The following is a 27,641-nucleotide window of genomic DNA, read 5'->3' as shown; positions in this document are numbered from 1 at the left end:
TCCTTTCTTATTTCCTTCCTTCCCTCTAGTGTTATTTTTTTAAACTTGTGTCTGATGACCTCTTAATCTTCAATTGCATTTCTGATGAGAGATAATATCAGGTTTTGAGTCTCTAACATGCAGAGGTACTGAGCTTGCCCTTTGGAAATTCTTCCGGGGTCAATTTGCCTTACGGTCTAGGTCCAGGAAATGAGAATATTTCTAACTCATTAGGGACTGTCTTGGCCTTGAGCAGCAGTGGGGTCTGAACCATTACCTAAGAGAGCTTTGTAGATTGTCACACTTGGCAGCCTCAGGACTTGAGCTAATCCTGGAAATTCTTTAACTTCCCAGAAAGAAGGTTCCACAGGGTCAGGCTGAGGTCCTCAGGGAGAGCAGATGGAATAAAGCTTGCAACTAGTTGCTCATACAGCGGGACTTGAAAATAAATAAAATTATACCCATTTTTTTTTTAGATAATTGAGTCTTTGATTTTCAGGAGATATCTGTTCTTTACTCCTTTTTTCCTGTATGTGGAAAGAAAAAAAAAAAAAAGAATACACTGTAATCACTGAAATAAAAGCAAGTAAGCTTGTTGACTCAGTTCCCATGGTGAGTGCAGGGAAGGCCAGGCCAATAGAAACAACTAAGATATTACAAAAATGTGTTTCTCTCTGGCAACTACACAGTCAGCCCTTTATATCCAGGCACTGTAATCAGCCCATCACCCAGAACTCCTTCCAAGCCCATTCTTCAGGTTGCGGGGGCTGCTACTCCTACAAACAAATGTTGATTTTACTGAATGTGCTCTCTCTCCAACCCTCTCTGTGGCAGCAGAGAGTATCAAAGCATCATTTAGGAAAGGAAAGTGTCAAAGACTAGAGAGATAAATATTTTAGGTTTTCTAAAGTCTCGGGTGTATCTGGCTCGAGCAACACAAATTACAAACTGTCCAGCCACCTGTGAAATCGGTACTAATTAACTTGGGGGCATGTCTGTGTTATTTCCCTTAAATGAAATTTTGTTTAAACGGAAAACTGCCGCTACAGGGTACATTGTGCCTTTATTTGCATGGGTTTGGGGTGAATTCTGTATTTGGAAAAACCAAAGCACACCCTGTTTCTTTGGGGCCTACTTTTATGCTTTGAAGCACTTACCCTAGGTTCCTGGGAATGGGGGGAGGGCCCCCGGGGAGGGCCCAGGGGCAGCTCCCTGGTGTTTGCCAATTCTGCTCTTCGGGACTCTTTTGGTCTTCTGTGTTCCTGCTCCTTCCCTGTCTCCATCCCTCTTTAGTCCATGGCCCTCCGTCCCTAGGACCCCCTCTTCCATTTCAACCCCACACTGACTGATTGGACCCCCACTACCATTTGGACAATGGATGACCCAGAGCCTAAAGAGACAAGATGCTATTTCAGGTTCAACGAGAGAAATGAAGCCCAGCTCGTCACAAGGAGCTGGTGAAAAATACAGCCCCTCTTTTGAAACACTTCACTGATTATCTAAGAGCTAGAAGGGACTTTAAAGATCCTCTCATCAACGCCCCCCCCCCCTTTTCCCGGGCACTGAGACTCCGGGTGAAGTGACTTGTCCCAGCTAGTTAAGGCCGTCATGAGGGGCTTCTCCACCTCCCCTCCTGCCCTTTCTCCTCCACCCAGTGCCCCGGGCCTGTGGACCTGTTGATTACAACACAGCCCACAGCGAGCATATCCCGCCCTGTCAGCAGAACGGCCTTACAAGCTGACATAGGACATGTGCACATTTGGAGTCAGGAGGACGGTGGAGTTTTAGTTCCAGTTCTGCCTCAGCTTTGTTGGTGCAAACGAGTCACCTCTTCCTTTGTCTATTTCCCCTCTTGGTAAGGAGAAGATAATGAACCTTTCCACCTATCAGGCTCACTTGAGTGTTATAAAGAATAATGAGGTGATATTTGTAAAGTGCTTTGAGCGGCTGGGAAAGAGGTGGGGGGGGTGGACTCAGCAGATAGCATTATTAGCTGCAAGCACTTAGCAATTGAGCCGCTTAGACAATAGCGGAGAGCAAGAAGACTCAGAAATGAATTCCCGGGCCCCGCCCCGCTTTGAATTGAGGAGAAGGATTCGTGGGGGGACCTCATAGGTACGCCACTTCTCCAGTTTCCCCAGTGTACTGTCAGACTAGGAAAGGCAATTACATTCTTCCATGTCAGATTCAGCCTGGAGTTTCAATTGGGATGTCAAAGTGTCCTTGTCTTCTATTCTGACGCTGAGGCCGTGTTACGCTGTGACTATGAAAGCCTGGGGCATCTTCTGTCCCCCTGGGGGAATTTCACTTAGGAGCTATACAAAGTAATTTCTATGGGGTGGCTGGGCTGCTTGCTGTTTATAGGGTTGATGAGTGGGGCTTCCACGTCTAAAGCGCCTGGGGAGCAATTTGGAGGAGGCAGGGAAATAAAAGGCAAGGCCTTCAACAACGGTTGATCTTTTCTTACAATGCTGCTCCTGGGAATTTTTGTCAGTAATTCCTATGTACATGCAGTACCAAATCTGGGGCTTTGCTGGCCACTGTGACAGCCTCTTTCACGTGGAAACCGAGACCTAGCCCAGGTAAAGGGGAACTGGCCAGGTCACTAGACAGATTTAGAACCACCTTTCGACTTCCCTTCCTTTTACCGAGGGTTGGAGGAGAGTTGGTTATGGGGCCTGAGACATGTGAGGATGTTTCCAAATGATTATTCTGCTGAAGGATCCATTTCTCCAATCTCACCGCCCGCCCGCGCCTTCTGTGTGTCGGGACCCTCACCCTGAGTTCCGGTCTCTCTCATTTCCAGGGTCAGGGAAGAAAAGAGAGGGGAATCGGAACCAGAGAACTGCTCTGGGCTCGTGGAGCTCTCTGTAGGCCGCCCGGACAGTGAGCCAGGAGGAGTGTGGCTCCCTCCTAGGCAGGCAGAAGCGGGGCTGAATATAGCAGCATCCCTTCGAGGGTGCAGGGAGAGATGTCAAGAGGTCACCTGGAACAAAAATTTTCAAGATCAAAGTTATATTAAGGAAATTGCACTGATTTAATCTTTGTCCCTGAAGTTTACGGGCCTCTCTGTAATCACTGCTTCCTCAAACACTTCCCCCTCTTTGCTGGAGTTCTCCAGGCCTCCACGTGCAGGGCCTGACTGTCCGGCCCCCCCACCCCCACCCCCACCCCAGGAGGCCAGGGTGCCACTCTGTGGTGACTTGTGAGTCTTCAGCCACATCCTCCAGGGTGGTGCACTACCAGCCGCTAGCCCTAACGCAGTCTCGTCCCCCCCGCCCCACCCCCACCCCCCGGCACCTGAGGCCTCTCTGCACCTCCTGTCATCTCACTGGGTCGGGCAAGCCCCATGTTGAATTCAGCACGTCCTGGGCTGACTCAGACCTCTGAGACCCGCCCCTGGATTCCTTCCTGAGTCTGCCACCAACTCATTTTTGTGTTTCCTCAGCAAATCACTTCTCTGCCCCTAGACTCCCATGAAATAACGTGGGGTTTACTTGGCAGGATCCTGTGACCTCTTTCAAGGACCCCCATTTTTTGTTTATTGTAGTTCGAAAGTCTCAATCCTCTAAAAGCATCTGGAAGACGTTCTTCATTTTCCTCTCCCAAGGTATCTGTTTTGTTCCAGACGTGCCCTCCCCCCACCCTGGCCCCCACTGTGTGTTTTCGGTGCAGGAGGGATGCGGGCACGTTGGGCGCCCGCTGCTGTCCTCTCCTTCACCTCTGTTAGGGCAGAGCCCCGCGCTGGGCTGACCCCCCCAGCCCGGCCGGCCAGAAGAGAAGGCCGTGGAAGCCCCCACGCCCCCACTGCCCTTCCCTCTGTGGCCACACAGCTGCGTGCCCTCCCCACCCCCTCGCCTGCTCTTTCTCTCAAGGAGCTTCAAGCCGTGCCCGGCGAGCCTCTGGGAACAGAGGTCTGTCCCCTGCCCTGGCCTCGGCTCCCCACACTAGAACATTCAGGCATCAATGGGAAACAGCGAGATCTGTCAGCATCGCCCCTTTCTTCAAGGCTCGGAGGGCCACATTCTCCACGGCCATCTGTTCCCTTTCACCTCTCTGGACAATGTTGCTTTTTAAAGCCAGCGATTCTTCCTCCTTTATCCCCTCCTCCCCCGCCTCCCCTTCTTCTGCACCCCCGCCCTGCCCCCCTCACCTCTGTCTTTTCCCAACCCTATGACATGAGCCTCTCTTGAAAGAAAACGTACCCTCTTCCACACAAAGCTGTTTTGTGACCACTGTGGGTTTTTGAGTTTTTATACTCTTTTTTTTTTTTTTTTAGAAGTCAGAGTTTGTTACTTTTAAAGTTTGTGGTTGTCTTGGGGGGCATTCTTTTGATAAGGATGGGACTGGGGAGGAGGGGAAGGAAGGAAAACTTTTCAGTCCTGTAAAAGCAGACACAGAATAGAAGGTTTTAGGCCCCTGCTGGCAGGGACTTGCCTCTTTCAAGAAGGGACCCTCCCTTTCCTTCCCTTGAATGGTCAGTTTAAGGAAATTTTGAAACCCAGAGGCTTTTTCCGCCATTTATTTTATGATTATTTTGTTGTTGCTGCAGTATTGTTGCTGTTGTGCTGTTTTTAATTTCTAGCAGCGGCTGCCACGAAGTGGGTGCAGCCGTCCCTCTGGGCTTACACAAAGCTGTGTTTGGAGGTGCCCGAGCAGGCGGGTGGGGGGGGAGGGCAGGGGGGGCGGGGGGGGTGGGGCGGCTGGTGTCTGCCCCGTGAAGCAGCAGGTCCTGAGGCAGGTCCTGAGGCTCAAGGAGTGTATGTGAAGGGGCGTCTGTACCAGTACTGACCCGTGACTAAGTGTGTGACGTGACCTTAGGCATGTCACTTTCCTTAAGAACAATGATGATAAAATCTCCCACTTAAAAAAAAAATGCTTATTACGTGACTCTTCAGTTTGTACCATTACTGTTTCATAAACAAGATGAGTCTATGGTAATGTCTTGAAAACTTTATGGGCCATCCTTGGCTGAGGACAGTGTAATAATCCGCTCAGATGTACATAAAGTGCAGAACATCAGACTCAGCTGTTGACATGAGAAGTCAGTTGGAACAAGGCCTCCCAGTCCTGGCTGCTTGTCAGAGTCACGGGGGAGGCTGGAGCGGGGGCTCTGGGGCACGGTCCTGTCTCTTATCACTTCTTAGCTGTACTAGTGTGCGTAAAGTTTCATCATCTATAGAATAACAGCAATAATAGTATCCAACGCCATATTGTTGTTGAGATGATTAAGAGATTTTTATCGTGGAAAGCACCTGGAAGTGTTTCTGGCGACACTGTTCACGTGAATGTTAACTGTGATCCTGCCCCCCCTCCCCACCCCACTTACAAATATGGGTGAGAAAATGGACTAACTGGCTTCCCGTGGGGCTCCTCTGACTCAATCACACGTACCTTTCACTGTACAGTTAACATTGATAGAAGACATAATGTAATTACCGATGGAGTTGTAATGATGGTTAGCATAGCGGTTCTACTTAGAGAGGTCACGCAATGTAGGAACACTCTAAAATATAACGAGGGTAAGTCATCATGTCCTTCTGGCGAAGGAAGGGAACCAGATGTGAAGAGTAGAGCCACAGAAGGAAAGCCAGGCATGATTTTGGCATATTTTACATATTTTCAGTTGGAGATCTACAGAACCCGGAGATTCATTTCCCTTCGGTATCAATTTCTAGAAACCTATCATATGACAAAGAGTTTCCCAACAACAGGGAGGGAACAGGATTCAAGCATACTTTTCTAGACAGGCACAGATGACTCTGAATGGGAAACTGAATATTGAAATTTATGAGGAAAAGAAAGAATATCTAGAAAATGGGGTGAGGGGTCTCCGAGAGTTTTTCCTGAGAGAAAGAGGCCAATGGTCATTCATATAACACTCTCTAAATGGCTGGAAGAAACAATGAGAGAAAGGAATAGGCGGACTGCTAGGGTCAGATCCTTGTGCTGCCACCTGCTAGGTGACCTTAGGCTGGCACTTACCCTCTGTAGCTCCACTTCCTTCCCTGGAAAATTGGTATGATAATGGCACCTCCCTCATAGAGATAATGTATATAAGACATGGAGCTTAGTGCCTGGAATCTTAACTAATTTCCCCAAAAATGTTACCTCATAATTTTTGCTGTAATGTCTTCTATCCACTGATGTCTGAGACATGGGACAAGTTACACCAAGTTGGTGGTCTTGATCACTTTGCTGAATCTAATTGTTTTCAGTAAACCCATAGTTCTTCCCCATTTCTAGATAAACGGTGGCCTTCAAGGAAGAAGGAAATTGCTTTGCTTAAGAACTGGTATTTCACAGATGTGTACTGACTGCCTGCTGCCACCAAACCAGTTCCCCCAATTAAAATAACCCTGTTCGCATCAGCATGTTTTGTTCCTTGTTTCCCTCTCCCGCCTTGAGGCTGCTGCCTGAAGGTAGCGGCTATAAGGGGGGGGGGGGGGGGTGAGGCATGCTCTTGTGAAGTTAAACTCACCGCCATCACCTGAGATCGCCCACAGCCTAGCCATCTGCACGCAGTTCAGACCTTGCCCCTTGTGGTCTAGGAGCCACTGGGAATTCCTGTTATAAATGGGGTTTTCCCTTTTTCTGTGCCTCCCGTTCGTTGTGAGCCTTATGCTTCATGACGGCCACGGGGATATTCCTCCTGCTCCATGTGCCCGTGCGTGTGTGCACACCCCCAAAAGGGAGAAGGGCAGCAGCTTCTCTCAGCCTTGACTCGGTTTCTCTTAGCTCCAGAGTTCACAGAAACACAAGCTGAACTGAAGGAACTTCCGCAGCCAAGCTGAATTCACCAGTTTGGAAAATAAACCCAAAGAATCTTTGGCAACTTAGGATGCTGAGGACTCTCTGATTGCCTCACCAAACTGTTCAACAGTCTCCTTGTCCCCCCACCCCCGGCTCAGAGCCTTCGGGGGAGCAAACGTACGTGATGCCAACATTCCATTCCCTCCCATGCCTGGAAGGACCTTGATTCCTATCAGGATCAGTCTCCTTCCCAAAGGGGTGCTTGAGATGGAGCCGGAGGAAAGCATGACCATAAATCTTCGCACTCCAGGCAAGGTGATAATTAAAAGCATTCTCCACAGTGATGTGGTCTCTGATGCTGAAAAGGAGGCAGCTGGGACATCAGAAAGTCACAGGACGGCTGGGCTCAGGCCCGGCGCTGCCACTGCCCAGGTGGGCTCCCACCCTCAAGTCACTTTTTTGTCTATGGAACGGGAATAGTGATTGTGCCAGTGTGGCGGGGTGGAGTGTGTATCAATGTACTTAAAGGTGAATTCGTCGGGTACACTTAAGTTCTCTGGAGTTTTCAAAGTACCTCGGGGTCCCTGCCTTCTGTCCCACTTTATTCTCTTGACCCTTCACTTATACTCTTCCTTTTCAGGCTAAACGAAGGGAAACTTGAACTCTGAGAGCTGAACTGCATTTGGTTATCTAGAAGAAATGCAAGTTAGGGCTTTTGACTAAGGGGCCTTCGTGAAGGTCTCTGCCTGCGTGGGGGCCGGGGCCCCATCACTCGCCCTGCCCTGCTTCCTTTCGCAGGCTGTCGCTGCCCCTCCTCCACTCTGTGAATCAGGGTTTGGGGTGGCTCCTCTGAGAATAACTCCAACAAGATGAATGATGGCATTTTTAAAGAGCATTTATATCACTCCTCCATTCCCCCAGGAAGTAGAGTGGGGGATAAAGTCAGCAGATAGGATTCTTAACAACTGGGCCAAAGGGCATTCGCCAAGATGATGTCTTCCATGATGAAAAGGATGTAGAACCTTGTTACAAGGAACAAGGTGGATATTTTGTAATGCAAATGTGCCCATGGCAGTACAGGGACCATCCCTAGGGTCTGAGAAGTCTGTAGTTACAAGCAAAACAGCAGATGCTTAATGCATAATTTTTTTCAAACTTTGGGCTATATGGGGATCATCTGGGAAGCAGACTCCCGGGCCAGACCTCTCAGAGATTCTGAGTCATTAAATGGGATGGGAACAAGGATTCTGCATTTTTAAAAAGTAAACCAAGTGGTTCTGATGCATAAAGAAATAATGCCCTAGTAATGTCTCCAGAGAGCCACCGTGTCCTGATCTTATATCAGAGACACAGGTCATCTCGTAGGGTAAGCCAGCCTTTTTTTTTTTAAGAGTTTAAACATACATAAAAATTCTAAGGGAAGTTCAAGGAACTCCCATATATCTTTCACCTAGATTGTTAACATTTTGCCACATTTGTTTTATCTCTCTCATATTATTATTATGAATTTGTTTTTTATAATATGAATTTATTATTATTATCTTTGCTGAACCATTTGAGAGTCAGTTGCAGATAGTATGACCTTTCATCCCCAAATACTTGAGCTTCTATCACCTAAGAACAAGAACTTCTCTTACATAACCACAATACAATGATCTCACCCAGGAAATTCACACTGATATAATCCTGTTATGTAATAAACCAGCCATATTCAGACATTGCTAGGAACTCTAATAATGTCCTTCTGGCCATTTTGCGGTTGTTTTTATTTGTTTGTTTGTTGATCTGGGATCCAGTCTAGGATTAGGCATTGCATTTACTTGAAATGTCTTTTTGCATCAAGGATATTTTAAGCATGTTTTCACAGAAATGTTTTCTTTCAGGAACAGAGTTCCTGATAAACAACAGCATTTCTTCTTTCCTTTTGTCCCTATGACTTGCAAAGAGCCAGTGATACCAGGCAGCCCCAAGCAAAAGCAGATATACCTGGGCCCAAATCCGCCTCAGCCGAGGCGTTGGGAAGGACCCCATCTCAGTCCTGGATTGGCCTAGTGCTGTTTTCCCAAACGCATACCGCTTAACTGTTAGTGTGCTTCTTCGCTGAAGGGTGGGCTGTCCTCTGATGTACTCATTGTCCACACCAATTCTTCGCATACCTAAAACTGCCAAATATTACTTCACTATAGTTTAACACTGATAAAGGTATGCCACTTCGTACTTTTCCCAGCTTTCTCCCAAGGCGGTTGGCTGAATGCAGACATCTGAGTGTGATTTTTTTCCCCCAGCAGCCAAGGCAATAAATAATCTGAAATCAGAATAAGATACTTATCAGAATAAGGATTTCTTCTGCTTCAGCTAGGAAAAAAAAGTTCCTTGAAAAAAAGAAATCTGGTGGTCAAAAACTGAGATGATGACTATATCAGAATCCAGTTGCCCCTGGTTCTGCAATGGGAGGAGAAAAGCAAAGGTCCCACCGTGACGCCAATCACACTGGCATGACTGGAAGAATTCACTTGCGCGTGGTGAGCAGATAGAACCCACTGTTGTGAAAGAAAACCTTTTTCACATGAGCATCTTCCTGGCTTGTATTGAATGAAGCCTTCAGTCCAGAAAAAAAAAAGTACTGCAGATTCCCTTAAATGGCTCGGGTTTTGTTTTGTTTTCTTTTCTTTTGCTAGTAATTACTTAAGGATAGTATGTGTTTTCTCTAGTGAGTGATTTTATTTTTAATTAAAGAGTTCTTTCCAAAGGGTCAGGTGTCCTAGCTACAGGTCACCATTCAGGATTTTTTTTTTTAATTTTTCCCCTTCAACAGAAGCTAGCAGGAAGAAAGTGGTATTATTGGAGAAGGATGCAGAGGAATGGCCTCCTGGGAATGTTAGAAGCTGAGTCAGGTAGGGAGGAAATTGCTTCTTTCTATTCAGATACCCTCGTTCAAGCTATTGCTGTTTTCCTAGCTATCTTTGAATGCCATTGCCAGCATAGCAGAGAAGTCCTAGGCGCTGTCCCCTGTATAACTTTTGGTTGATAAATGAGATGGATTCTAGACTGACCACTTTCTTGTCAGGGGGGAGCATCCTCATATCGATTTGGGGTATTTCCTAGGTGGTTTTGCTGTCAAGTGACCATACATCTTAGTTTGCCCAGAATAACCTTATTTATTATTTCAATATAATGACTTAAATGCCCCAGTTTCCTTTTCAAAAGTATCCTGATTGGATGATAACTAGTATAACCACTCTAAGACTCTGGGAAAGTCAAAGGATCTTCTCCCCCCACAAAAGCCAAACGAGTCGTTTCGGCGGTTTGTGCTGGTGCGTACCAGTCATCCTCCTGGCGATTAGCTAACTCGGTGTCTGCCTTCTGCTGCGCAGGAATAATCCATCCCGGACTCTTGCATTCCAAAGGTTCTGACTGCCCCACCTTTTCGTGTCTTCTCCGCATTTCTTACCTTCCTCAGTGATGAGTTCTATTGAAACTTGGATCAGCCAAGGTGTATTGTGTAAGTAAAGGCTCTGAACAGCATTCACCTCTTTCACCTCTAGTCAAGAGACATTGGGAATGAAATTTTCTGCTTTACCAAAGTACAGGAGCCTTGTTTTCTACCAAGCCAAATGCCTTCCTCAGTGGGCAGATGATATTGAGGCAGTTATTATGTGGTTTTATGCCTCGGATCCTTTGTTTGTAAATCTGAAAGAAGACTAATAGCTTTAAAGTATCTTGAGAATCTCAAAGCTCTGAAGATTATAAATAACAAAAGATTTTTTTTTTCCTCATCTAAAATGGCAGCAAGAGTCTGTGGTTACTTGCTTAATAGATAGCGTGTGGTCCCTGGGCCATTTGCAGCTGATGGGTTTTTTCCAGTGCTCTATTTATAGAGCTAGGTCAGAAATATCACTTCCGTTGGAACTTGACCTACAGACCATTGTCAATTTTCGAGGCCCAAGGAAGTAGAGTGCATACTAAATGCAGCTGGTTCACAGGTTCGGTTAGTGAACCACAAGCCCCCAAGGAAATTAATTTTGCTGGAGGATAGATGCCTAAGCCTATGTGATACTTCTGCCCTGTGGCCTCATGGAGCCTATAGGTCTTCTTGAGTGCTTCTTCTAGAAATAGCCTATGCTAGGCAGTCTTCCTCCGTCTTTTAAACCCCATTCATTGCCTTTAACATTGGTTGTTGAAGCTCTGCTTTTCCGCATTAACTAGAACAAGAGCTACTGATCCACTAACAGAAGTAGTTATTATGAAGTTGTGTTTGCTAGGACTTGGCCACTGGCCAACAAATGTTTATCCATCGTTAGGTTTTAGTAGGTAGGACAGACTAAGAAACAGCCTCATCTGGAGAGAAATCTGCTCTCAGGAAAAGAACCATACTCTCTTCAGGCTTAAATGAGTACTGGGTAGGTCACAGCCATTCAGAGATAGCACATGGAGTAGGGCAGTGATTTTCAACTGATGTGCCACAAGAATTTTTGAAACATGCAAATACCTGACTATTTAGCCCTTGACCCTTTACCCCTTAGATTGTCAAATAAAAAGATGACAATAACGAACAGCTGTCTGGTGTGAATGCCTTGTCTTGAACCATAAATGTATATGTCATGTAATAGAGTTTTATCTTATTGGTCATGTCGCATAATAAGTTTGTGTCTGATTGGTTAATTCTTGGTACCAGAAATTCTTATATATGAGTATAGGCATCTGATTTTTTAAAAAGTCACTTTGGAGCAAAAAAGGGTAGATAATTACTATCATTATTATTTTTGTAAATCAATCAGAATTATACCTTTTTTTTCATAATGACAAAAAATATCTTTTCTTTATGTGCCACAGAATTTTAGTAGTTTATATCTGTCACAAGATGAAAAAGGTTGAAAATCGCTGGAGTAGAGCATTTTCAAACTTCCTGGATGAAAGGAGGTTCAGAAAGAGGAACTAATTTTTTGTCATGAAAATACCTAGACTCAGAGGTAGCTCAGTTGGTTAGAACGTCATCCCAATGCACCAGTGTTTCTCTTACTCTCTCTCTCTCTCTCTCTCCTTTCTTTCTCCTTCTCTCTAAAAAAAAAAATAAATAAATAAATAAATAAATAAAAAATTTTAAAGACGAACAAAGTTTTTAGTTAAGCAGAAACTTTGAAGGTCATTTTGAACAACCATTTCTTGTTATGGATGAGGGAAACTGAGGCTCAGAGAAATTTAAAAAACAAAAAGAAACTGGTGAGCACTGAGGCCTGCTCTGCTGGACACTGTTACTCCACTCTCCTCGCCCACCTGGCCTCACTGAAAGCCCACGTCCAAGACAGAAACAGAGCTGCAGGGTCCTGCGCCCGGCCCCAGCTGCCCCTGTGCTGTCATGCGCTTTAGGGAACGTGCTTTAGAAAGTGAAGACAAGAGATAAGAAAGCGGATGTCAGTTTCAATAGTGACATACCATCTCCTTCCCTTTCAGTCCTCAAAATATTTTTCTTTTCTTTATCTTTTTATTTTTTTAATTTCCTCTTTCTAGTCTCAGTAAGTTACCTTTCATCTGACGGGCTAAGGAGGGACCAAATGTTCAGAATATCCAACCCTCGGAGGGCCGTGAACTTTTCCTTTCCCTGAGTTTCTATTCTGGGAGTCATGGCTTATTTACACTTGAATTTTTTTAAAAACATGGAAAAGCCTATTCTTTTCAAGTTGACCCTTTTGCTACACAGCGGACACTTTTATGGTATGTGCTAGAGATTCGGGATGACCTCCTAGAAGTGCTTAGCCACAGGAATCATAAATTGAAATGTTTTCAGAGAAGAAGCTTCCTGACGCAGAACCCTTCTAAGGATTGACACGGGCTGGTACCAGACGCCCATAACCTTTGTGGAAACCAAGGCTACATAGCAACCTGCCTATCCGCCCCCAGTCTGATTGCACAAGACTACACACCCCGGGTGCACAGAGCAGAGAGGAAGCCCCTTGCCTTTTGAGAAATTTGTCTTCGTAACCTACTCCCACTCCAAAGGAGTGGGGAATTGGATCCAAAAGATAGTGTGTAGTTAGTTATGAAAGAGATTCTAGAATCCGAATCCTGTTGTTTTAACCACTTCATTACTGAACTTTACTAGCTTGCCTCATTATTTTCAGAATAAACAATGTAGAAGATGATGATTAAACTTCTCAGATTCTGTCTGTAGTGTTTGATTGCCATTGTTTCTGTCATTTATACTTACCAAGTATCTTCATCTAAGGGTCACCAAGAACTTTTGGTTGCCCGGAGGCAAGAATTACTGTTCACATTTTACAGATGGGTAAGCAAACACAGAAAGGGAATATGCTTTGACTTACCTAAAAGCGTCCCTGAGAGCGTGGGGAATGAACGTTCCCACAGTCTTTCTTAGAGAGACCTGACTTCACAGTAAATCAGATTTCTCTATGTAGTTTATTCAGATACTTCTACAGACTCAATCCTGTGGCAGTGAAAAATTCCCAATAATGAAAAATATTTTCAAAACCCAGTTCATTTATTTGATTTTTAAATTTGTGTTAAAATCAACCAGATTCCAGTACAATGAAGTCATATTGCCTTTGGCCGGTCTAAATATCACAGACATCAAACAGGAGAGAGTGCCCCAATTTTCAGAACTTCTGCTTCAAATGAGCAGAGACAAGGTTCACTTATCTATTTCCTAACCAATTAGGTCATTGGGCAGGAAATCACCTTTTCTAAAAAGCCAGTAAGCAGATTCCTTCTACCTTAAATTTCCCATAAACAACATTAATGAGCATTTACACCAGCTCTCACACAGGAATGCCTGAAAGTCAAAAGACATAAGAGACCACTAAGTTTTCCAGTTGAAAAAATTAATTACAAATTTATAGTCACTGACAGCTCCCCCACTTCCCTTTCTCCCAATTCTAGTGATTTCACCACCTGTAACCACCCTTCAGTTGTTTTCCCATATCTGAGACCCTATGAAGTGAAAAACCTTCTAATCCTGATCAGATTGTTAAGCGTTCAGCCAGAGAGGGTCAGTTTTAGGCTGCGTGACTTGCATGAATCCAGCTGCTGGGCCAGTTGAGCAAGGTTACATACCTTGCCAAGCCAGGGCCAGCATGTCTTTTTGGAAACCCCTTGCCCTGGGTTATTATCACTGTACATCAGAAGAGAGGAAGCCGAGTGTGGAGCCTGAGTGACCGAGGAGTTGAGATGAGTGATAAGATGCTCACACACACCCCATTAGTGTCTTCCTCAAGATGGGCCTTCCTGGGGGCCCTCGGGGCTGGCAGAGTAGCAGGCCATTTGACATAATGGGCCTGGAGGAAGCCAGTTGGAGAAAAGGTTACGATTCTGTCAGCCTGGTTCGGAGCACTAGCTCTGTCATTACTCCACCATGTGACCTTGGGATGGTTACTTAATCTCTCCTAGACTTAGCCTGTCAATAGGGACGACATTGCCTATCTCGTAGAGCGGTTGTGAGGGTGTAAAACGATGGAACTAAGATGTGGAACTCAAACAAGATATTAAGGGCTCCCCTTATAAAGGGCTTACCTAGTGGCTTAGAATAGAGTGCTTTAAAAATACTGGCTTTTATTATCGTTAACTTTCAAGGCCTGGCTATGATTACTTTTGTGAGTGGCTTAATGCTTATAAGCACCCCTGAAATTTTATCTCCTCAAGCTTGTTGCTCAGGGTCCCCTCTGGAATCTTTTCTGTGCTCATGGCTCATACTAGCACCTGAATTCACCTGCCCAGGAAACAGCAAAGGATATGGTACTTTTAAATACTATTTAGGAGCATGGAATTCTTTAAATAGTGGCTACTGGCCCAGTGTGGCTCTGATTTTTGAAAACATCTTCTAGCCAGGGGTCCCCAAACTTTTTACACAGAGGGCCAGTTCACTGTCCCTCAGACCGTTGGAGGGCCGGACTATAAAAAAAACTATAAAAAAATCCCTATGCACACTGCACATATCTAATTTTAAAGTAAAAAAACAAAACGGTAACAAATACAATATTTTAAATAAAGAACAAGTATATTTAAATAAACAAACTGACCATTATTTCAATGGGAACTATGGGCCTGCTTTTGGCTAATGAGATGGTCAATATGCTCCTCTCACTGACCACCAATGAAAGAGGTGCCCCTTCAGGAAGTGCAGCGGGGGCCGAATGAATGGCCTCAGGGGGCTGCATGCAGCCCGCGGGGCCGTAGTTTGGGGACCCCTGTTCTAGACCTGGGATGCTCTTAGTTTTATTACCAGGAAAAAATGTTGAGAGTGCTTAGCTAATTAACATCTTCTAATTATTCACACGTGGCCTTCTCCTGGCAGACTTGAAGGCTCGGCCTCACTTCCTCCTATCACTTAGCAGGCACCTGCACAGTACGCTGCTAGAGTTCGCTTGGAAAATGTCAACCTGTTCGTTTTAGCTTAAGCAAGGTAGAATTAAGAATGTAGATCTGCTGCTAAGACAAGTATTAACATGGTTCAATGTTTGGTAAGAATAACTTATTAACTGTCCATTTAACCAGTATTTATTAAGCATCCTCTGTGTCTCAGACCTTTTGTTAGGTGATTCAGGCACACTGGCATGCATCAGACACAGATTTGGCCCTCGTGAAAGACATATTACGGGTCATAAGTAAAGCACACTAGTAACAACATAGAAAATAGCAGTAACAGGGCAGAGTGAAAGTATTATAGGAAGTATTATAGGTGTTTAGAGGTGGCAAACGTTATTTCTGTGATGATCAGGGAAGTGGCCCAGAGGAAGTGGTTTTGGAGACAACGTGTGGACCTAGAGGCACCCCAGGTCCGGGGGTGGGGGACTGTGCGGAGGAAGGGAAAAATTGGAGCAACATCTACACGAGGTGGAACGGAGAGGAGAGGTGTGAAAGGCAGCTTGGGCTCAGGCCAGAAGAGCCTTGAATGCCAGTCTTAGGGTTAGAACTCTTTGAAGACACCTGGGGGTCACTGAAAGTTTCCGAGCACGCCAATGATCAACGGCAGGGTACTGTGCTCAGATGTATGTTAGGGGGTTACTTGGGCCGTAGGACAGAGGCTGGGCTTTCTGTGGGGAGAAGCTGACGACAGCATGGACATCGGGTGCGAGGCTATAGCACTCATCCCCAGGTGAACGCTGCTGTGGGGCTGGTCTAAGTTTGGGGTAGGACTGATGGACGGTGAGATTCTACAGTTAAACCAATCGATTGGAAGTGAGGAGTATGGGAGAGGGAGAGATTTAAACATGGACCTGAGGTTTCAAACCAGATTCAATGGGAGGCCAAAGACAAGGATAAAGAAAGAAGGGTAAGTCTCTATCGGAATAAAGCATGAGCTTTATTTGAAGATACTGGATTTATGGTGCTGCAGTTGGTTATGTCTGACGTACTGGTCTTGTAGTTCCGAATGGAGGACAGGTGCTGGGGCGAGTCGGGCTGAGACAGAGGCTGAGAAAGCACCCTTGTGGAGCAGACATTGCCGGCATGGTGGGAATGAGTCATCTCTGGCCCGTAAGCGTGCTCAGCCATGTGTTTTTAAAAACTAAACAATTAAACCAACATTTGAAAATCAGGAGGTTGTACTTAAAATATTGATTTCTGACTTCTCTTTTAAAAATCAAAAGATGTAGGCCCTGGCCGGTTGGCTCAGCGGTAGAGCGTCGGCCTAGCGTGCGGAGGACCCGGGTTCGATTCCCGGCCAGGGCACACAGGAGAAGCGCCCATTTGCTTCTCCACCCCTCCGCTGCACTTTCCTCTCTGTCTCTCTCTTCCCCTCCCGCAGCCAGGGCTCCATTGGAGCAAAGATGGCCCGGGCGCTGGGGATGGCTCTGTGGCCTCTGCCTCAGGCGCTGGAGTGGCTCTGGTCGCAACATGGCGACGCCCAGGATGGGCAGATTATCGCCCCCTGGTGGGCAGAGCGTAGCCCCTGGTGGGCGTGTCGGGTGGATCCCGGTCGGGCGCATGCGGGAGTCTGTCTGACTGTCTCTCCCCGTTTCCAGCTTCAGAAAAATGAAAAAAAAAAAAAAAAAAAAAAAAGATGTGGCTAACCATGAACTCATACTGTCACATGATAAAAACAGTTGGAGCTGAACAGGGGCTTCCCCCTTGAGATCCTGGATGAATTCTCTCATTCACCACAGTATCCACTACTCCCCTGTCCCTCCTAACACTGAAGATTAAACAAATGTAGATCAAGGGTTGCCTGGGGCTGGAGGGCTGGAGGCTTAGGGTTAAGTGGTGTGGGGCTTCCTTTTGGGGTGATGACATGTTTTAGTTGATTGTGGTAATGGTGGAATAATTCTGCATATAGTAAAAACCAGTGAACTTTAAATGGGTGAATCGTATGATCTGTGAATGATCTCAATAAAGCTGTTTTATAAAAATGCAAATAAAAAAAAAGACAAGTCAATTGCTCGTGCCTTTGCTGTGCTGGTGTTCTTACAGCAGGAGACATTTCTCTGTTAATGTGTCTCTCATCAAGAAAGGAAAAATGAAAGATAGACTGAGATTTTTTTTTAAAGAAAAATGGAAGAGTATACATCTTTTTTTGTGGTAGTAAAGAATTTCTACATGTTAAAATGCAAACACCTGGCTTCTGTATTAATTTATTCCCTAGCCACTAGAGGCACTTGGATACTAGGGAAAATGTTGGCCATGGCCAGCCCCCTGATGTCCACCCACTAAGAAGGAAGGGAGAAGAAAAACAGAGAAGAGAAGGCAATCACCATGGGACAAGGAGAAGCAAAAGAGACCAGGTTATTGGATGTCAAAGGAGGAGGACGCTTTAGCAACTGCTGACAAGAGGTTAGGGAGGTTGAGGACAGAGAAGTCAGGAAATGACGGGAGACCAGCCAATGAGAGAGCTTAGAGCAAAGGGGCCAGAGAGGGGCAGAGGCGCAGATGACCGAGTAGTGTTCAGAATTTAGTATTTTATCCTCAGGCACAAAGGACTGCCAAAGGATTTTAAGTTAGAGAGTGATGTGATCGGAAGGTTAAGGCCATGCAAAGTTGGCAGACCATGCTGAGAGATGTGTGGCCCAGGAGGAGACCAACTCCTCGTCCACATTGAGGGGTGAGAAATCAAATGATGCTGTGAGTGGACTACAAATGAGAAATTCAAGGCCTCGTTTTATTTTAACTAATTTAGACTTCAGCCTCCCTGTACTTTGTCTCCTCATTGAAGAGAGACAGTATCTTAAGGGTACAAGGCAGACTAAACTGGCTCTCTGTGCCCCCTCCCCCCAAGACTAGGATTTCTTCCACAGCCCAGGCCAAAAGTAGGCCCAGGAGTTTGGAGGAGACCTAGATATGATGGCAAAGGCTGGCTACTAAATGGTGGAACCTGTAAGCCTGCCTCTGAGGAGGAAGAGGCAGCAGCAGCAGCAATGGCTCCTCCTGGTGTGTCTAGAGGCCCCACGAAGCCCTGGAGGTGTCAGACAGTAGCTGAAGGGCACTGTGGAGGACTAGGAACTCAGAGAGTTTACTTCAGCTCCTCCCCTTTAGGAAAGTCTTAGGTGGTAAAAGAATGTTTCTCTTGGGATAAGGGTGTCTAATACAGAGATAAGAAATGGTGAAATCTTCTAGATTCCTCTTTCGGGTGGGTGCGTGTGTGCAACGGTTGCAAGGGCAAAGGAATTTTGTATGTGTATATCATCATTTCTATATTGATGAGGAAAGCTGAATTAAAATTCTTATCAAGCTAAAAAAAAAAAAAGGTCTTACAACTCACCCTGGCCAGGTAGCTCAGTTGGTTAAAGCATCGTCCCAATATGTTGATATGTTGCCAAGTTTGTGGGTTCGATCCCTGGTCAGGGCACATGCAAGAGTCAATTAATGAATGCATAAACAAGTGGAACAACAAATTGATTTCTCTCTCTCTCTTTCTTGCCCTTCCTCTCTTTGTCTAAAACCAATAAATGAATAAAAAAAATTTAAGTCTTTACAGTTCTGTTAAACTAATACTGTTTCATAACTGGCTCTTAGTCTATGTAGTAGCATTTTGCCTTTCTACCATGGATTTTCAGTGGCTTCATTTAGAGCTAGCAATGCAAGCTCTCATATATAACTGTTACCTTTCAGCCTGGTAGTGGTCACTTTCCCTGAAGCTGAAGGAAACACATGCTGGCTTTTATGTTTAGCTTCATTCCTTAACCCCTGTCCTTCTCTAATTCATCAACTTCTGTAGAATGAACTGAGCCTCCTAGTACTCCCCAAGCAATGAGCAATGACTGGCCTTTGGTTTATGTGAACCACCCTCGCAAGGAAGGGCCTCCATGATTGTCACTGTGCCCTGCTTCCTTTTAGGCTCCTCTGGATCCAGCTGTGTGACAGCTGCACTAGGAAACACCTGGAGCCACAGTGTGACCACACGGCTGATTTTCCAGTACCTTGGTTCGGAGGGAAGACAGGTGAGTGCTTTGACATTGTGCTGTGACCGTCAAGGTCACGTTGTCTGTCCTGGCCCAGCACTGCCAGGAGGTAGGGGGGAGGAAACCCAGCATCCCTGCCTGCCCCAGTAGCAGTTAAAATGAAGTGAGGAGCCAAGCCATGCACAGGAAAAAAAAAACTAAGAATAGACCCAAGAGAGTTAGCATGCCTCCTGATATTTGCCAATAGCTTGTATGTGACCAAGGTATGGGCACACCTCTAGGGGTACTAAATTCTCTATAAAGGGTGAACGATCACCCTATTTGTGGAGCGCTAGAGAATTCATGTGCAAATTAAATCGTGATGGTGCTTTTTCTTGGGGTTAGTGTGCTTTGAAAACCTTAGGCCAGACAGACCTTGCCAAGTGAATAAACTGTTCCCCAGTTTATTCTTTTGCATGAACTCATAAGCCAGTAGTTTAAAGTCCTGGACGAGGCTAGAGAGACCTGCAGAAGGGTGACGACTCTCTCAGAGCTCCCTGGTTATGGTTCTGCCCTGGCCTCAATGGAAAACTTGCCCCTTTCGCACAGAAAGGTTCATTTCTACCCTTCTCTTCATCTTCCCTCCATACCCGAAGAAAGGACCACCACATCCTGGCCTCTTTGGTAAGATGTCTCCTAATTAGGAAAGTTATTTTTCCTGATGTCTCCCTTCAACTTTATTCTCTGCGTGGACTAGGCTCCATCAGGACCTCCCCTGCAAACAGGAGGAGAAGGAAGACGGGGTGATTGTTCTGATTCGTTGCAGGGGGCAGAATACAGAATCCAGATTTGCCCATTTTGCTAAATATATAACAAATCCAAGTCATTAATTAAAGAGGCATGAAGTATTATGCCGGCGGTCCTTTCAAGAGGAGGTGGTGGGAAGGGAGTTATAGCCCTTCACCTGCATTAGGTAAATTGGCTCTTTTTCAAGGAGTCAGACATCACCAAAAACAGACATGAGCCTTTGCCTGTTCCAGACGTAACTTTTCGAGTGCCCTTGGTTACAGACCAGAGGATTCTTCTGGGTTTGCTTGGGACTGTGTAAATAACATTCCAGCGTGATGATTGAGTCAGCCATGTTCTGAGAACGTGGAGCTGCTTGTTTTCATTTAGGGGAACAGACCCAGTGTGCTCATGATTTCAGTGCTACCTTTTCCTGGATGAGGCCCGTATCCTGGCTTCTGAACCCATTACTTCTCTTTTCAGTGAAGCGTGTCCAAAGATATTCTTGCAGACCCTAATGACCTGGGGTTTGTACCGTAGGTTCCAGATTTGTTAAATAAACATGCATGCAGCTCTCAGACATGCCGTTCGGGCTTGTCCAAGCACTACGACCTGAGCTCTTCCTGGCGGAAGCGAAATCCTGTGAATCAATGTTGATTCAATCATTTTCATGGACCCTGAACCCCTCTCCTAGAAAACTTATAGTTTATCTCTGTTCTGGATTTTAGAGGACACACACTGATTTTGTGAGTCTGTCTATATGATATCATGGAACTCAGGCTCCCGGATCCGAAAAAGTTAGAGCCACATTTTTCTTTTCCGTTTATTTTAAAACATTAACCAATTGTTTCTATTTTGTTAGTGTCAATGGGAAGTGGCTAGTAGGACACATGTTATTATTTTGTGTCTCTTTGGTGCCTGGAACATTTTGGTGGCTGTTGGTTCTTGGTTTTGTTTTTTGTTTTTTTTGTTTTTTTCTGAAGTTGGAAACGGGGAGAGACAGTCAGACAGACTCCCGCATGCGCCCGACAGGGATCCACCCGGCACGCCCACCAGGGGCGATGCTCTGCCCACCAGGGGGCGATGCTCTGCCCCTCCAGGGCGTCGCGCTGCCGCGACCAGAGCCACTCTAGCGCCTGGAGCAGAGGCCAAGAAGCCATCCCCAGTGCCCAGGCCATCTCTGCTCCAATGGAGCCTTGGCTGCGGGAGGGGAAGAGAGAGACAGAGAGGAGGGGGGGGGTGGGGGTGGAGAAGCAGATGGGCGCCTCTCCTATGTGCCCTGGCCGGGAATCGAACCCGGGTCCCCCGCATGCCAGACCGACGCTCTATCGCTGAGCCAACCGGCCAGGGCGGTTCTTGGTTCTTAAGGTCAAATGCAGGCCACTTGTCACAGAAGGACCCTGAGCAAAGCATGATGGATCAGTGACACTCTATCAACTCATATTTTATTCGATGGGTCAGTGGTGTTATCTTAGTCTATAAAGGACAACTCATTACTAGCATTACTAATCAATCAAGAGCAGAGTTAAATGCTTTTGAATCATGTTTTGAACAATAATGAGCAATTAAAGTAAGATATGACCAGCAGTAAAATGGCCGACCCAAGCAAAGAGGCCTGAATCTCTAGAAATGTGCGTGCTGTTTGGGACCAGTTGTTAAATTTGTGGTCTGATAACTAGAATAAAGTTTGATGTAGAAAACATGTCTCTATCTGATGACCTGATCTCGCCTTACCAAAGGCCATGTGAGCTTAGTGATTCATTGAGCTTTCCTGTGGTCTTACTTCATGACAAAGTAGAGAAGCCATCTGAAGATATAAACCTTTTCTGGAATATGTGCTTTAAGGTAATTGCTCCAAATAATATGTCTTTGTAACACCACTTAGCAGGAGAATGTGCCTAGATCATTCCATAGGCAGACTATGGAACACCAGCTACTAGGGGAAGACACCAGGAATAGCTTTGGGTTTTTCTCTCTTTTTTTCTTTCTCTCAATGCACAAGCAGTAGCCACTACACTAAAGGATGAGGGTTACACTTGATCCTGTTTCTATGACATTGAGCTCTACACCAGGGCTCTTGAGTACGAGGCTTAGTTTGAGATCAGAGGGCTAGAAGGGGGTCAGGTCAAGCTGAGCAGATCTGCTAGCTGATTAACCCAAGAGATGAATTGGATAGTCCAAGGGAAGGAGTCCTCCCCAGCTGATTATTTTCTTTACACCCTGGAAACATCGTAAAATTATATAACCAAGTAAGAGATCTCCTTATCAGGGCACAAGCCAAGTTAATTCTCTTGTTTATTCTGCTCCAGTGTTCGTAAAAACTCTCGTAAGAAGCTGGGAAGCATTTTCTTTTGGACTAATTTAGCTTTTTTTCCATTTGACTTTTATTTACTCTTCCCCTCCTCTGCTTCAATTCTGCCCCACCCTTTGTGCAACATTTTTATTCTGACTGAAGACATGTCCTTGGAGTTGAATTAAAAAAAAATTTTTTTTTGTCTTTGTTTTTAGTGGTTTGGATTTGTTAAAAAACACTAAAAGTAGGATTTGGTTCACCGTGTGGATGATATGGGGGTACAAAGAAGGAGAAGACGGTTCCTGACTTTGAGTTTCCTCTGGCCTCCTAGGGAGAGGTGACTGAGATGTGGAATACACGTGCACACATACATACATACACACTCATGAACGATCAAAGTGGAGTCCAGGAGCTAGAGAACAAGCTCGTACTGAGATGCTGTCACATGATTTGTTACCTAATAAGTGGCTGAAAGAACAACTGCTTTGAATCCGGAGGAAGGTAAACTCATCAGAGGCACATTAGTCTTCTCAGAGGAAGAAGGTGGAACTCGAGTATCACTTTAAATCAGTGTTTCCAAAGTCTGGATGCATGTTAGACCTATCCCAGGAGCATTTACAGAACACCAACACTAGGACCCCACCCTGCCAAATAAAATCAAATTTTCTGCTAGCGAGGCCAGGCGTGAGTGTAGATTTTTATTTGTTAAGCTTCCCCCAAGTGATTTTTTTATTGTGGAGCCCTGTCTGGAAACCTCTGTCTGAAATAGATCAAGATAGGAAAGGAATGGGAAGGTGTTGGGGTGAGGGTGAACAGCAAAAGAAGAAAATCTATTCAGAAGACATGGGTTGGTTTTTGCCAGTAATGAGAGCATAGGATTGGTGTACCCATTCCATTTGACAAACTTTTATTTAATCATCTCTTCTCTACTAGTTATTATGTACGATGCTTATAAGAGATTCAAAATATGATGAATAAGTCAGTGCCCTGCAGCTGTTCACCATCAACTGGAGGAAGTAGGTAAACATGTAAACAGTAGGTGCTGTGTGAACACAGTGAGTCAAGTGCACGTGTAGGAAATGGAGGGCCCTACAGCAGAGGGAGGTCCCCTCTCAATGAATGAGGCAGCGGCATCCAACTAGAGGGGCTGAGACCTTCCTTCAGGAAGCTCTCATGGTAACCAGGTGCCTTGTAATGAGGGACTGGAAAAGCTAGAGTGAGGGCAATTATACTGGAAAGAACGATGAAAAAAACTGATGAAATATTCATATTATTTCGCATCAGATCCTCATGATCTCTGTTCCTACAAACCACATATGGGATTATATAAATTTTTAAGTACCCTAAAAGGAGTAATGAAGTAAATTAATCCCAACTAAGCTTCACACTCCTTGATGAAATAAATATTATGACTCTCTTATTTCAACAAATTGGAAAGAGGTGACTTTTTCATCGAGAAGGTTTATTTAAGTGGGCTTTATAATAATATTTTCATCTTCCATTTAGAAGGCACTGTGACGTTACAGAACACTTGAGGGAAGAGACTAATACGAGACGTGAATTGTTGACAGGATCAATAATTTGACCCAAGCTCCTGACCCTTATTTGAATCCTTAGGCTTTTCTCAAAGTCCCCAGTTATTTTGCATCGTGGAAGTATTCAGTGTTTCCTTTCTGGCATATAAGTCTTCTTTTGGTGTCTGTCTTGTGTTTTAAAGGACAAACGCCACCACACTGAAGACTTGCTGACACCCGGCCTCATTCAGCCCCTCTGCCCTCAGTCTTGCCCACAGTTGCGCCTGCCACTGTCTCTGTTCTTGTGCATGTGACACTCGAGTGGCAGACCCCTTGGGTGCTGTGCCTGACTCTCACTGTGCACCCTCAGAGGCAAGGTCAGGCGTGACGCTCACACATTCGATATGTGCATTTTGAAAGAGAGAGAAAGAAAGACAGAAGCAAAGTCCAGGGTCCGTATTCAAACCTAGTCCTGGGGAAGGGCATTCTGCTCATTTAGAATCAATCTTCCCCATAGTGGCTGAGTTTGGCAGTGTAATAGTTCTTTGAAAGTATTAGTAATTGTCTGTTAAAAAGCCTCAAACTTAACAGTTACAAGCACATACTTATATAGAAACACTCTGGGAATACTGAATACAGGGACTTTTTGTAGAACAGGCCTGCTAGTGGGTATGGGAGAGTGGGAACTCCCTTGAAATCCTAGTTGGAGTTCCTTTGTGTAAGCGAGCCAGAGTCCTCACCCAGGCCCAGGCAGAGCATGGGAGGGGCCCACCCCTGGAGGGGCCCACCCCTGCCTTCTGGGAGCAGGCAGCGTGGGGGCTGTGGCTGACGGGGAGGGGAAGCAATCTTTGTTGCCATCTTCACAAGACATAAGTTCTCTTCTTGTGGTTGGAAAGGCTCAGTGAAGGACTGAATAACTGGGGAGGGAGAGGAAGGCAGAAAGAAAAGATGAAAAATCTTTTAAAGCTGAAGGGTAGATTTGGGATAAGAATGTCAGGTATATATCCATATACACCCAAAGAGAGACATTGGCGATGCAGGTGTATCTGGTGTAAGTCATAGTTGTAACATTTCCCTACTCCCAGAGTCCTCCGAGGAGGAATTCAGGCTGGGTTGTCCTCACTTAGAAACGAGCCCTTCTTCCTTTGTTAAATGGATCCAGGTCACCACGTCTGTTCTCTTGTTTTCTACCCAGCTCATCTGCTGCTTTTAGGCGAGAAGACTCTTTTTTTGTTTGGTGACTAGATCCAGCCAGAAGAGAAGTTTGGCTGTGCTGCAGGGGTGGGAGAAATTGTTTTTTAAGCATAAATATCTGCAGAAATAGCAAAGGGAACAGACCAGCCCAGCCAAATGCATTGCCTTGGGCCTAAGTGTTTATTTACTTCCGTTCCCAGAGCTGCTGCAGTGTGAAATCCAGCCCCGACCCGCGCTCTCCATCAGAAGTGTTCTAACATATTGAGCAGGCTGGGAAACATATAAAAAGCAAACCCAGAAGGGCGACTCTTAAAAAGATTCTTTTTTTTTCAAGTCACCAGACAAATGTATTAAAATCTTGGGGAAATCCAGCTCCGGCCGGATGGTTCCATGAATAAAGTATCATCCTGGTGTGGAGGTCTCAGGTTCGATCCCCTATCAGGGCATGTAAGAGAAGCAATCACTGAGTGCACAGCTAAATGAACAACTAAGTAGAACAACAAGTTAATGCTTCTCTCTCCCCCCCCCCTTTCATCCCCCTCTGTTCCTCCTCTCGCTCTCAAGTCTATGGGGGGAAAAATAAAATAAAATCTTGGGAAATCCTTCCTGAAAGTATGCAGTAACAGCGCATGAATACAGTGAGGTGGGACTCACAGAGCATAGAGACAGACTCCATCTGGGAAGGAACAACGCAAATACCCAAGGGCCTACTTCCTGTTCCTAGCTCCACATTTGAGATAAGAACATCAATATCTTCCCACCACCTAACAAAAAAAAACAAAATAAATTAGAGAGAGAGAGAGAAAAGAAACTTCCATGGGGCTCCCTTTGAAAAAAGTCAGTGTACTCAAAACTTACTACTTTTGAATGGATTCAAGTAGAAAAAAACTTTCCCTTTGAGAGGTTCCCCTGGAAGTTACCAGTTAAAAGTGCATCAGTGCTATTGCTCCACGGTCTGATGGGGGTGTCTCCGGCTCAGATACGTTGGCTGTGAGAGTGCATGTATCTCTGCTGATGGGGAATGTCGGTTTTTCTTACAAGATTTTGAGTCACATGGGGTCAATAAAAGTTCAAATTGAAATCCAAACAAAACAAGGGTGGGGGTTTAGATATCATTTTTCATCAAGTAGAGTTGTAAAATTGTTACCACCACTTCCAAAAGGAAAAGGTGCTTTAACACCAAAAAAGCAGAGAAGATGCATCTGTGAATAAAGAATACTACTGTGAACTGCATACATTTGTTTTCACGAAACAATACGTGTCCTTATATATCTCTCTTAAAGGGTCATGATCTCTGACCATCAGGACCTGAATGACTGGTTCACTCACAGAACATGAAGGTGACTTCCCCTTTAAGGAACCACTCACATCACCAGTATTTTTATCTCCTCTGTCATTCTCCTCCAGCTCTGGCTAGTTTTATTTTTATACACTGTCTGGTACCACATCTTCTTATACAGTGACCCGTCCAGCTCTAACTTGCTAAGTAAACCAGGGCAAATATGTGGATGAGAGATTTCTAGAGAAAGCTCAGCTGTTGCAGGAAGTAGAAGAGACACAAGGCTTTGGAACCGAACAGAAGTCCCCGTTGTCAGGCTAGGGAAGAAGAGTGTTTTCAGCTGGAAAACAACGTATGAAACATCGGCAAGATCTCTTGGACAGTCAGTGACCTGAGGGTCAAGGATGCCGAATTTTATTTGGCTCATTTGCGAGTGAAGGCTGGATAGGATGTTGTATTTTAGCCTTGGTTGGTTAGCTGTGAGTGAGAAGAAAATGGGTCAGCATCTTTGGTTAGCAAAACCAAAAGGGGGAGAAGGATTCAGTATCTTCATAAACTCAGCACTTTCACTAGAAAGAAAGCATTTAGGATCTGACAGTGTTCCCTCTGAGATGCTCTACAGAGATGACCTTATCCAGAGATTCTCAACTGCAGTGAACCTAAGAATCACAGGTGTTTGTTCACAGTGAAGGTTCCTAGGCCCCGGCCCCAGTGGCCGTTCAGTGAGGGCAACCACGTCCAGTTGTTCTCACAGAGGTGGTCCTCAAACCCACAGTATTTTCTAGTCCCCTCGTGTTACAGATGAGGGTAAGCAATTGAGGCGAAGTGATTTACTCAGAGTCACACAACTAGTAAGTAACAGAAATAGAATTGGAATTCAGTTTTCCTGATCTTATCTGTTGCTATTTTCCCTGTGCTGGGCTGTCTTTGAGCAGGTAAACTCCAGACCAAAACGTCCCCAGGCCCAATCAAACTACTGAGCTTGTAAGTGATGTAATGTTTATATCCCCTGTGACTTCCAGTGGTTCATAAAAACATTCTGCAGAAAAAAAAAAGGCATTATTAAAGGCATTATGACACCCCACATTGCAATGAATTGCCAGATGAAAGTCAGCATTTTAAATTCTTGGGTCTAGACCTGTAAATAAGTAAGTTTTTCCAAGTTGAACTTCACAGTGAGCATAGTCTTCCCGGCCAGATGACTTCCCTTTTAGACAACATCTTGCAAACTTCTCTTCCCCTCTCCTGCAAATAGTCATTTGTACCCATGGAAGGTCACCCTTGAATCTTGAGCTTCCTGTCATCTGTCTTCATCAGGTCAAGGTGTGCGATGTTTTGGGAGGACTGGAGTTCCCTGGTCTTTTGTGTGTCTGGTCTCCTCAGTGTGAGGAAGGCTTTGTGGTTCTCAGATTTCTGAGTCTTTGCGTCAGAGCGGGACATAGAGGAGCAGCAGGAGGCAGCTGGTGTGGGAACCCGTTTCCTGCTGTCTTGTGATCCCACAGCTCCGTAATGAAGAGCAT

The 27,641-nt window shown here is 45.3% G+C and overlaps 1 protein-coding gene across 5 annotated transcripts in view; it reads left to right on the top strand.

Moving 5' to 3' along the window:
• RAD51B (RAD51 paralog B) overlaps nt 1-27,641 on the top strand; it is a 603,012-nt gene that overhangs the window by 509,025 nt on the left and 66,346 nt on the right. For all 5 annotated transcript variants that reach the window (XM_066388052.1, XM_066388051.1, XM_066388050.1 and 2 more), the window contains one exon: nt 19,012-19,115. In XM_066388052.1, coding sequence (XP_066244149.1) covers nt 19,012-19,115 — 104 coding nt within the window. The remainder of the gene's footprint in view (nt 1-19,011; nt 19,116-27,641) is intronic.

Source organism: Saccopteryx leptura, chromosome 6 (genome assembly GCF_036850995.1).
Source record: "Saccopteryx leptura isolate mSacLep1 chromosome 6, mSacLep1_pri_phased_curated, whole genome shotgun sequence".
NCBI lineage: Eukaryota > Metazoa > Chordata > Mammalia > Chiroptera > Emballonuridae > Saccopteryx > Saccopteryx leptura.
This window is presented reverse-complemented; position numbering and strand designations above follow the sequence as displayed.